Consider the following 12,704-nt stretch of genomic DNA (forward strand, 5'->3'; position numbering starts at 1 on the left):
GGCCAGTGGTTCTCAACCTGTGCGTCAGGACCCCTTCGGGGGTCGAACAACCCTTTTTACAGGGGTCACCTAATACCATCTGAAAACACATATTTCCCATGGTCTTAGGAACCAAGACACTGCTCTTCTATGGTTGGGGGTCACCACAACATGAGGAACTGTATTAAAGGGTCGCGGCATTAGGAAGGTTGAGAAGCACTGTACTAGGCAGAAATGTAGCATTTAGTTGCAACACAGAAGCAACCAGACGCTCTTTTTCATTGCCTCCCTGTAATGTGTAGTAGATCGCTGCATCCTGTAAGCTGCGCTGCGGTATGCGCTGGCGCTATATATATATATGATACTGTATAAATAAAGGCTGCTGCCCGGGAATAGAGCCAGCGATAGAGCTTCTGTGCGCTGTGCACCTGCCTCTCACTGATTTCCCTCTTCTCCCACAGTCTCCCCCCTCACCCCCTCCCGGCCACACATGCTCTTACCTCCCCCTCCCCATCTATTGTTCCCGGTGCAGATGGAGCTCCCGGCAGCAGCCAATCACAGCTCGCTGCTCAGCTGACCGACTCCGGACTTACCCCAGGGGCAGGAGCTGAGCCGAGCAGTGTCCGAGAGAAGCGCTAGCGGAGCAGGCGGAGGAGGGGGGTGGGTGCAGGTAGGGAGGCAGTGCATGGAGAGGCTGCAGCGCTGCACAAGCAGAGGTAAGGGCTTTGTGTCATTGGCTCTAAATGTTATATCATATGTGTGCTGCAAACTGACTGTATGGGTGTGTGTATGTATGGGTGTGTATGTGTATGTATGGGTGTGTGTATGTATGTGTATGTATGTGTGTATGTGTGTGTATGGGTGTGTGTGCATGGGTGTATTCCTATAGTGCATATTCACTGTACTCAGCACTTTACTGGATCCCTGCGCAAGGGGTACAGAGAGCATGGCATCGAACAGAGAAATCAGTGTGGGTAAATAGGGAGATGCTTTCTTGCACCAAAGAGCTTACACTCTAAATTATACATTCATGTATAGCTTAGGCTGCACCACTATATTCCTTATAGTAAGTACTGAGGGGTTTGTACCCAGGAGCCAAAGTTCTAGGCACATGCTCCAGTGGTGCTGGTATAAGGAGTGCAGCATGGGGTTATTGGGATTCCTCACTGTAATGTGTATATTGCCAATGCAGTGTCTGTATTCTGATGTGGCTCTGAGAGGTGTGTATAGGATGGGGTCTATGGGTTGGGTAGGTATAGGGCACCCTGGGCATATACCGGGTACCATATGGATATATCACTATAGACTAGGTACATATTATGTATTTTGTAATGCACTCTATGTATACACCAATGCATATTTTGGATATATAATTGTACAATTTTGTGTTTATACTGATGTATATATTGGGAATACTTTATACACTGTATTTTTTACTGCACTGTGCATAAGTCAGTATTTATTTTGGCTACGAACCGGATCCCCTGTTTATAATGCACTAGTATAGATCATTATTTAACATGGGTGTAATATTTATTAATGGCCACTGCTAGTTATCACTATATTGAACATGCTCAGTTTTCTAAGTATTAGATACATTTCTTATATACTAATAAGCATTGTATATATTGTTTACTTTTGATGGCCCTTCAGCCTTTGGTCGTTAATATTGTCTGTGTCGGGAGGTTGTTAAATAACAAATCATCAGAAAAGCAACAGCTGAAACGCTGCCATGGAGTGTTGATAGTTGTAGTTCAGCACACGCTGTATGACTGCCAGTTGGGCACCCCTCACTTAGCATCGAGTCTCTCTTTGTATGCAGGGCTAGGCAGGGAAGGTGCCCCCTGTTATGTACACAGAGTATAATTATTTATACACCATTAATAATGCAGAGAAGCATAGAGGCTTTGGCAATAAACATATTAATAATATATCTTGATTGCATCAACAGGCGTATGCATGAATAATTCACAGTACTATACAAATCATTGGAGCATCAATCAGAGCCAGAGTGACTAGCTGGGATCCAGTTGGACTAGTAGTGTGACACGAGGGTACTGCTGGTGACATTGTTTGGATATGATAATCTCTCAGTGTCAGTAGGGAAGGAATCACTAGCCAGTGCTCCCATTAGCGGGCTCTTATCTGGCCGCACTAGTTCTAGTTGATGACTAGTAATCCAGCCTTCTTATAGAGATGCTTTAATCCAGATCCATTCATTTAATAGTTTGGAGATTTCCCTGCGTGTAATCCGCTTGCTGCTCTGTGTTACAGTAATAGTGATACCGTGTTACTGTCATAATGATTCCATGTTACTGTAATTGTGATTTACTGTAGGACCCCCTAGTACTGGTTCAGCCCTGTTGCTACTGAGTGCAATTTGACTTATGGCTTCCTCTGCTCACTGTATTAATAGCCCTTGGCTACAAACCTACTAATTAACTGAGAGCTGGATGCAAGGTAGGGCTAAGCATTGGCCCTGGGGCCCCATAATCAGTGGGGTTGGGCCTTGAAGGAGAAACACAGATATAAACCAAGGATGTATTATATGTTTTACCAAATTAATAGATCCAGTTATTTTTACTGGGCATGCCCAACTCCCAGCACCCTACTAATAGCAGCAGCAGTTGGTGGGTTGTAATTTGCACATCCTTGGTTGGATCATATTTCCCCCCTCAGCTTTTCTGCGTTGCCCTCTTATGTCAAACTGTTGCCCTCAATGCAATCGCTTGGTATTATGGTCGCTGCACAAGTACATAAAATAGCAGTGATATTGTGACTGTGGTATCTATAGAACAGCCAAGTTAGGTAACAAGCACCGGTCTTCTTATTTCCATCACTGAAGCCACAGATGTAATACTTTATCTGGTAGGATTAGTTATCCTTTGTATGACTACAGGGCACTGGGGAAAATATGTCACTAATATGACTATGTGCATTGTTTAGTGATAGTGAGCAAGTGTGATACACTAGTGATTCTGCATTATTCCTACTGCTTTAATTGTAAAAACATCATACTATTGAAGCCTTAGTGACCCTGTATTATATTGTGTATTATCCAACAGGTTATTATGGGAGTTAGTGTGTGTATTGCCATGGCGACCCCTTATCCTAGTAGAGCAGTAATGGCTACAGTATTCTTATAATGGTCCTGCCATAATTGTGCTGTCCTCTGCTCTAGCCCTTTGTGTGGATTGATTGTCCTGCCTCTCCCCCCCTCCATCCAAAGGAGCATGGGGGGGGGGGGTAAGTGTTGTCCTCTAAGCTGAGGTGTGGGTTCACACCAGGCGTGCCCCTCTAATAGTCTCGTGATTTGCATGGTAATGAAGCTGAGCTGCCAGATGTCTCCTCAGTGTTCACGTGGAGGAATTCTAAACACAAGACGCCTGGTGTGAACAATCAGTCTTAAGAAAGTGCTGTAAGCGAGAGAGAGAGAGGGAGAGAGAGAAAGAGAGCGCCTGTGCCTGTGTGTGAGTGCTCTGACCTGGGTTAAATAAACAGAACCCAATCCAGTCCATACACCTTAGTGACCAACTGGCTATAATCACTTCTCCATCTGGCACACAGGGGCCAATGTGGACTTTAGAAGGTGGAGTGACAGCTCTGGGATAAGGGAGAGTTCAGCTTCTACTCTTGCTCCATGGAACAGAGCTGCCCATGTGTATTGTGTAAGGTTAATATGTATCTTGGGGTCACTTGTGTGCAGTGAGGGGGTTATATATGTGCTAGGCAGCACCCCCTGGTCATTTGTCTCTCTCCTCTGCCAGGACTAAGAGTTCTGCACAGCACAGCAGAATCTATTCATCCCGCAGAGCGCACAGAGCCAGCACCCTCGCACTCTCGCACAAACACACACACAGCAGCTGGCCTCGCTACACTCACAAACACTATTTGCAGCCAGCTTCACAGGGACAAAAATCATATCCATTAAGCTGATCTTCACTTTGATTTTCTGTAAGCATTCAGTACAGTATATGGGAATAGCATTGCAAGAGGTTTGCGGATCTTGTGGGTATGAGGGCCCCTTATAGTGGCCTTACACCTACAGCCCTGCATGTCCTACGAACAATGATACCAGAGATCCCTGTACCATGGATGTCTATTGCTTGGTCAGTTGGTCAGGTTTAAAAATGTGGGTTGGTTTGGCCAGATGGAATGATAATATCTGTATAATACACAAGAACCATGCATTTCCAGCAAATGATATCCTTATAAAGATGCTTGGTGATGTCATCAGTTATAATCGGAGCTTAGTGATGGAATTAGTGTCACATGAAACTTGCGTATTATAATTATAATGCTCCCCCTGTTGTAAAGCATGTGGAAATTTGAAGTCACAGAGGAATAGTCATGACTTTTATGCACATGGAATTACTCTGTTACTTCTAATATCCTTATAATTTACAGCAGGGGTTACCTTTGTTCCTATATAGTTATGGCAGTATGCATAGAGGAAGGTGATCGCATTAAACTTATTATCATCCCTTCTCCATTATAAACTTTAACTCTGACATACATAGCACTTGCCTGTTTACATAATTACATTGTAGCTGAAATTGAAAAAAGACTCACAGACCCGCATCCATCATGTTTGTATATTTGCTTGCAGTTAGCAACCATTGTAGCAGTGTCAGTTCTACTATGTACAACATGACACAGTTCAAGAAAAAATACCCATTTTCCCTGTTTCACTGTGCATTCTCCTATCAGTGAGACATTAAAGGGCTTTATATTACAATATATAAATATGATATAGAGCTCTTTCAGCTTATTAACACAAGCAGGCTGCCATTTCTGGGAAATACTTCATTAAAAAGTGTTCTATTATACACATCAATGTTTTATCTGCAGTAGAGATCAGTTCCTGGCTCTGTTCTGTTGCAGCCATTGGGGAAAGACTGGCCACTGGCCAAAACCTGTGAGATGTGGTACTTTAGGTCCTAAAATATTAGTTTTGTTTTCAATATGTGTATTTGTACACACACAGAATGCCTGCAAGTGGCTCCATCTGTCATACAGGTAGGGTCAGCAGGTAGATTCCTTGGTTGCACCCATACAGCAGCTGCAGGTTGCTCCATCTGTCACTTGCATACAGGGTCTGCAGGTTGCTCCATCTATCACTCAAACACAGTGTCTGCAGGTAGCTCCATCTGTCACTCACACACAGTGTCTGCAGGTAGCTCCATCTGTCAGCAGCATACACAGACCTGCAGCTAAATCTGCCTATCCTACACTTGCCTGCAGATAGCTCCATCTGTGACTCACATACCCAGAGGTCAGCTCCATCTGTAGCCCACAGCACCTGCTTCTGTATAGGTCACTAACAGATACATAGCCTATAGGTAGCTTTATGGCTAACACAGCTGCCGATGTGATGATGTAGCTGACCTTATGCAGGAATGTTTACAATAAACTGCTCAGAAAAATAGTCACATTGCAAAGATGCTTCCATTTGTTGCATGTACATTTAAAGCTCAATGACAACATCCCTATGCAAAAGAATTTATCCACCTTCAAATTTTTTAAATTCCCGGGTTGCTGCACTGGTGGTCACCTCCCTTAACAGGTTTGTTTCCTCGGTGCATATGTACTGATGCATACATGCAGTATCGCAGCCAACAAACCAGCACAGTGATGGAGAGTGTGTATTCTGTGTTGGGCAGCTGTCTGGGGGATTCATATAACACAACCTGTGCATAATGATGATGCTATCATTGGGCTTTAGTTGCCCTTTAATAAGTGCAGCCCACTGTCCCTGAAATTAAAAACATGCATTGATGTGACTGATATATTGCTTACTGCTCCAATGCTGCCTGTTGCTCATTACCAATGCTCTATTGTCCTTTTTTCTTTGCACTCATGCCAATACCCATATGTATAAATATATATATATATATAACAGGACCAGTCTTATTGTACTAAAGCCATTTAGTAAAGGGCGATCTAGAAAGACCCCCTGTTCCAAATGCTGCAGTCCGTCCATGGTCTGCTTTCCCTGCCCTTTCCCAGCCTGCATTTCTCTTTAATGTGCTGATATCCCTCTGTCAGCAAAGGAGATTTTCTCTGCAATGCATTAGTGTGAAAAGCTGCACCCCGTCTGCACTTCGGAAATCTGTATAAATACATGTGCCCAGTTTCCCAGCCTCCTCCCCCTACATGCAAAGCCTTCTTTGTGTCTAATATCCCTGCAAATCCTGAGACTGGAAAATGAAGTTGTTGAGTGTATAGGGTGGCAAGGTTAATATAATATCAATTAGATTTTCTTCTGTGGCCTCAGCTGTCTGATGTCACCATGACAGCCCCATGTGCTAGCCACAGCTGTCACCTTATTTGTGTATGAATAGCCCCCCGGGGGGGGATGTTGAATAGGGTTCTAGGTTTACATGGGCGTAACCAGTCTACACGAGGGTTGGTATTGTCCCCAACTCCAGCTCTGGTCTATCATTTCCCTAGAAAAACTAGTAGTGCCTTCTGTTCTTCTGTGGCTTTGATTAAGGAACTATAAAATGCAGGAAGGTGTGAGAATGCCGCAGAAAGTGATCTTTGGATGTCTCTGTCTGTGTGAGACTGATGTGAATACAATCTATAGACCGATGACGGATGAGCTGTCGGGAAGTATTGAAGGGATAATTATGACAGACGTTGATTAATTGTTTTCTGTATGTTTGTGTCAGCGAGATTCCCTTTATGAGAGTCGTGTACATAGGAACTGCTGGAATGTGTAGGGGGTAGAGGCAAAGATGGAAATTTGCTGTTATTGGGATTGCATTCTTTCATATTTCTTGTGTTCCGACGGCAAGAAGTGGCACTGTGTTGCATTGCGCTTGATCACAATGTGAATCAAACCTCCATACTGTTCATCCTTCAAGTTGTTCTGCAACTGCCCTATTTGTCACATGAGTTTCAGCTTCCTATAATGGGTTTTTAGCTGATAAGGGAATTTAGACACATTTTATGTCAATAAATAATAGACTTATATTACACTTACTGTGCCTCAGTTTGGGCACATTGGTCAAAACAATTTTGACTAAGTTCTCGACACAGACCTGGAACAGATGGTGCAATTAAAAGAATACTGCTATGAGACACCACTATTGTACTGCTCTTACACAGAAGTGTTATAATCCATCCCAACCCTAGGGCTATGTTAGGCTATGGCAGGTTTCAGAGCCTCCTGCTTACTGGTTGCTCTGTCTTTACCAAAGGGACAGGAAAGCAGCCAGCAGTTTTATGACTCCTTCCCCTGCCATTCCTACAGCATCCCTGCAGTCTAATTGGCTATATTTAAGCACTTCCCGTACCTTATTTCCTGGCCTCAGCATTAAGGTAGTTTTGGCTTGGCTGGTTTTGGCTAGCTCTTCCTTGCAATTGTACTCACGATTCTATGGGTAAGAACGTGCAGCAAACGGGCAGGGCAGGTGTAGATTATATGACCATTTTATCTTGTTCCTGTGGGGTTAAGCATACTGTGGAGCTCCAAATAAATGATGGGGAGGGGGAAACAATCAACTAAATAAATAAAAAAAGGTGAAAGCTAGAAGGTATGGACCATTCCTGCATTCCTATGTAAATTCCCCCACCTCACCCTCTTCAAAGCTAAAGTAAAATCAAACCTAGTGAAGGAGTAGCCCAATGACTATGGGCCTGCATTCTAACCAATGCCAACAGCAACAGTAATTAACCCCCCCCCCCCCATTTATGTCTGTAAATGACCCACCTTCTTAGACTGTACAGACAGGGAACATGGCACGTTACTGCACATTTTTGTTTATTTATTGTTTGTTCCCCCTTTCTATACTTTTCATACAAATATTGCTGAATACTGTAATAAATACTATGTGTCTTGCCCCTTATTAATGAACTTGACTGTATGAGTGTTTCTCATTCTTAAAGCTAATCTATATATTTATGTCCCATTGTAGGTACTGCAGATCATTGTATGACTGAACGTATCTAGGCAGGAGAGAACCCTAACTACTTTCAAGATCCACCATTTGTGTCTGGACTCGGCACAGATATGGCTCGGATTAGTGTCCTTGTTTTGACTGCCTGTCAGCTGGTTCTTGGACTTCTTACAAGCTCGTTAACTGACTCCTCAGCTCCAGCTAATGAATGTCCCCAGCTTTGTGTCTGTGAGATTCGCCCATGGTTTACCCCTCAGTCTACATACCGCGAAGCCACAACGGTGGATTGCAATGACCTTCGTTTGACAAAGATCCCAGCAAATCTCTCTTTGGATACACAGGTGCTCCTCTTACAAAGCAATAACATTGGTAAGACCAACGGAGAGCTGCAAAGACTGTTCAATCTCACAGAACTCGACTTGTCCCAGAATAACTTTACCTCCATTCAGGACGTGGGCTTGTCTAATCTTAGTCAGCTTACTACATTGCATTTGGAGGAAAACCAGATTTTTGAGATGACTGACTATTGTCTACAGGACCTGATTAACTTACAGGAGCTCTACATTAATCACAACCAACTTAATTCCATCTCTCCTAGTGCCTTCTCTGGGTTGCGTAATCTACTCAGGCTGCACCTAAACTCTAATAAGCTACGCATAATTGACAGCCGCTGGTTCGAATCCACCCCCAACCTTGAAATCTTAATGATTGGAGAGAATCCAGTAATTGGGATCCTAGACTTCAACTTCCAACCACTTGTTAATTTAAGAAGCTTGGTACTAGCAGGAATGTACCTTAGTGACATCCCAGGAAATGCACTGCTGGGTTTGGACAACCTAGAGAGTCTCTCATTCTATGATAACAAGCTTAGCAAAGTTCCCCAGCTAGCTCTGCAGAAAGTACCCAATCTAAAATTTTTGGACCTTAATAAGAACCCTATTCGCAAGATCCAGGAAGGTGATTTTAAGAACATGCTGAAATTGAAAGAACTTGGTATCAATAATATGGCAGAGTTGGTGTCTGTAGATCGTAATGCATTGGAAAATCTCCCAGAACTGACCAAACTGGAGGCTACAAATAATCCCAAGCTCTCTTATATCCACCGATCCGCCTTTAGGAATGTGCCTACCCTTGAGAGCCTAATGCTAAATAACAATGCATTGAACTCTGTGTATCGTGGGACTGTTGAATCTCTCCCAAACCTGCGTGAGATCAGTATTCACAGCAATCCACTGCGATGTGACTGCGTGCTGCATTGGATGGGTTCCAACCAAACTAGCATCCGTTTCATGGAGCCTCTGTCTATGTTCTGTGCTTTACCCCCTGAGTACCGCGGGCAACCGGTAAAGGAAGCATTGGCTCAAGACCCTGCAGGAGAGCAGTGTCTACCCATGATCTCCCAAGATACATTTCCCAGTCACCTTAGCCTGGACATAGGGATGACAGTTTCACTTGACTGCAGGGCAATGGCAGAGCCTGAACCAGAAATATACTGGGTGACTCCTTTGGGGCATAAAGTGACCACAGAAACCCTCTCTGACAAGTACCATCTAAGTGGAGAAGGTAGTTTGCAGATCTTTAATGTGCAGGTGGAAGATTCTGGGCGTTACACATGTGTAGCCCAGAATTCAGAAGGAGCAGATACAAAAGTAGCCACTCTGAGAGTAAATGGAACCTTGTTAGATGGCACACAAGCTCTTAGACTGTATGTCCAACAGGCAGAATCCAGTTCAGTCTTGGTATCATGGAAGGTTAGTTCCAGTGTTTTGGCTTCTAACCTCAAGTGGTCTTCTGCCACCATGAAGATTGATAATCCACATATCACTTATACAGCCCGTGTGCCTGCAGATGTTCATGAATACAACCTTACACATCTCCAGCCAGCAACCGAATATGAAGTGTGCCTGACGGTGTCGGGCCTACACCAACAAGCTCAGCGGGCCTGCATCAACGTCACCACTAAGGGGACCTCGTACTCATTGACTGTTACTGATCAGGAAACCAGTGCTGCCCTGGCTGCCGTCATGGGTTCCCTATTCGCCCTGATAAGTTTTGCCTCTGTTTCTGTTTATGCCGCCAAAAGGTTCCAGAGAAAGAACTACCGGCACTCTTTGAAGAAGTATATGCAAAAAACCTCATCCATTCCACTCAATGAGCTCTATCCTCCTCTCATAAGCCTGTGGGAGGGAGACAGCGAAAAGGAAAAAGAGGGGACTGCTGAGGCAAAAGCTTCCCAGGTGGACACAACCCGGAGCTATTACATGTGGTAACTCAAACAGTGGAGACCCAGCAACAGAGCACAAAGACTGATGGACACCTTTCAGCAAAACTTTCCTTTTATTTTTTTTAATCTTGTGTCACTTTCTCTTTTTATCCCAGTTTCTTCTCTTCGATTGTTTCCCCTTTATTTGCTTTTACATACATTCGTTATATATACACTGTCTGGGCAAAGTAGGACCAGTAATTGACTGTACATTGGTCCCTTCAAGCAGTAACCTCCCACTGTTCAATATAAGGATATTACAAGTCACTGAAGAGTTCTTTGACCATATTAGGACAAGGAGTAAGAGGTTGAGTTTTTTGAGGTCACAGAACCTTCTGTGGTGACCATGTCTGGTACCACTTTTGATGTTATTTAAAAGGCTCTAAACTGAGCTACCTACTCTGGGGCCTTATAATCAAGGTCCTTTATCATCTCATAAGTGGCTTAAACACAAATAGGCTCCATGGCCAATCACAATGATAGAATTCTCCTCCCAAAGAGGGGCCCATTGAACTAGAACATAGGGAAGCTTTAGGAGATACAGTCCTTTTACAGAAACTGTTTCATATCAGCACTGCTTTTTATATTCCCCTAAATGTGTTTAGTCTCCCATCTGGAAAGGTCACGGTACATTTTAGAATGCAGGATATTAATAATTGACGGGTAAGCGTTGTGTTGGAACAGCTTGCTTTTAAGTACCGTTTGCCTGAATCGGGCCACTATGGACAATGCTGTGATTTCTACAGTATGGATTATGCATGCCGCAGCCTTTTCAGCAGCGATATGAACTTTCTGAAGGTCAGGAATGTCAGACATATTGGCTATGAATATTTGGCTGTGAGCGTGCTTGCCGCATACAGATTGCAATATTGAGTCTATATGTACTATGGAACAACGGTTTGACCAGACAGTGTATATACCATAGCAGAGGTGCTGATTTTGTTTTTGTTTTTTTTTTTTGGAACTTTGCTGTTTGATAGCAGCGTGATACTTTGGACTGGATTATTTTGGTTAATTTAGTATAGCGTATCGCAGCTTTACTCGGGGTGATTTTTTTCTCCCTTTTCAGAAATGGTTCTCCTCTAGTACCTAAAGTCTTTCTTTAGAAAGGGCTGCTACAAATGACTTGGCAGCCCCCCTGGCGTGAACACTTGTTGTGATGGTGGGAATGGGCACTGGGTATATCTGCAACATGAGGACCCCCCCAAGCGTGCAAGAAGCTTCCCTGCCAAACAAGTGAACTGACTGTATTGTTGTATCAACTTCTTCTCCAGAATTTATGGACTGATGCAAAAGTAAAAAAAAAAAAAAAACAGTAGCTTAAACCTTATTTTGTAGTACAACTAAAGCTTCCTAGGAAAGCTGTGTTAGCAATACATTCTCTCTGGCCTTGGGCTATGGGAGAGTCCTGTAGCACTGTTTATCACCCCAGTTAACCCCCTTTCCCCCCAACCCATGTGAGAGATGAGCGGCTGCTGCTGAATGTCTCATTGTATATTAGGTTTTATTAGTCTTTCTTTTACTCAATAGCATTACTAGGTGCATAACGACCTCAGGAAGAGATCACCTATCACCCTGACGTCAGGCGCCATTTCACTGTTAGCGCATGTCAACCCTCCTCAGGTTAGTACGGCGCCCCACACTGAGGAACGAAGCCACGTAATTGTCACCGCATGTCACCTTCCTTTTGAAAGCACAATGTCAATCAATCCTGCTGATGATATAAACACGTTAGCCAATAGCATATGACTCACCCGATGCCGAATGAAACCTAATACGGAGTATTGATAGAGGACATAGTGTCACTTTATTCTGTACAAAATGCTGTTTTCTATATAAAAAAATAAACCCTGTTTTTTTCACAGTTTGCTGTATATGATTATTAAGCATTGTCAAGCTGCAGCTTTACCAAACTCTTTTAGATGTGCAAGGCATGATTTTACACTGAAAACCGCAAGTAAAACAATAAGGCGTATTTATGTTTACAGGCCAAATGCGGTAGAGCTGCCTTGTGGGTAAAAACATTGCACTTTGTAAGCTGCAATTGCATAAATGACTAATGATTATTGTACTGGTTCCCCTTTGCATCTTGCACCAGATAACAAACCACTGGCTCAGAGGGTCCCAGGTTAGACATACATGGTCTTCTTCTTGCATAGTATGTTATGAAAAATCCCATAATTGAAAATTGATATACCTGACCCTACATGGTGAGATTTACTCGCTTGCCAAGGTCACCAGACAAGTAGACCTCTGTCCAATTTAGCCACCAAAACACTAGATTGTTGGCCTGTGGGATCATTCAGTGGGCCTATGGAGTCCTACTGGAAGAGGACCACTATCAATGCGGCAGTAGACATCTTCATATCTTGACCAGTTACCAGTCAGTATGTCCTTGCCAAGGGCCTCATACTTGAGCCAATAAGCTGTGAGTCTGGATAGGTAGAAGTGGCAGATTCATTGGACAATGTATAGGCAGCTTTCATTTCCATTTTATCTGAAACTAAGCTGGCCATACATGGTGAGAGCTGCTTTATCATAAGGTCACCAGACAAGCA

General features: G+C 43.5%; 1 protein-coding gene across 1 annotated transcript; it reads left to right on the forward strand.

Moving 5' to 3' along the window:
• The first annotated feature begins 511 nt into the window (after positions 1-511).
• Positions 512-12,010, forward strand: lrrn1 (leucine rich repeat neuronal 1). The gene is made up of 2 exons (XM_002938311.5): positions 512-695; positions 7,902-12,010. The coding sequence occupies exon 2, from the start codon at positions 7,997-7,999 to the stop codon at positions 10,151-10,153; it is 2,157 nt and encodes a 718-aa protein (XP_002938357.1). The 5' UTR covers positions 512-695; positions 7,902-7,996; the 3' UTR covers positions 10,154-12,010.
• The last annotated feature ends 694 nt before the right edge of the window (positions 12,011-12,704 follow it).

Source organism: Xenopus tropicalis, chromosome 4 (assembly GCF_000004195.4).
Source record: "Xenopus tropicalis strain Nigerian chromosome 4, UCB_Xtro_10.0, whole genome shotgun sequence".
In the NCBI taxonomy this organism is placed as follows: Eukaryota; Metazoa; Chordata; class Amphibia; order Anura; family Pipidae; genus Xenopus; species Xenopus tropicalis.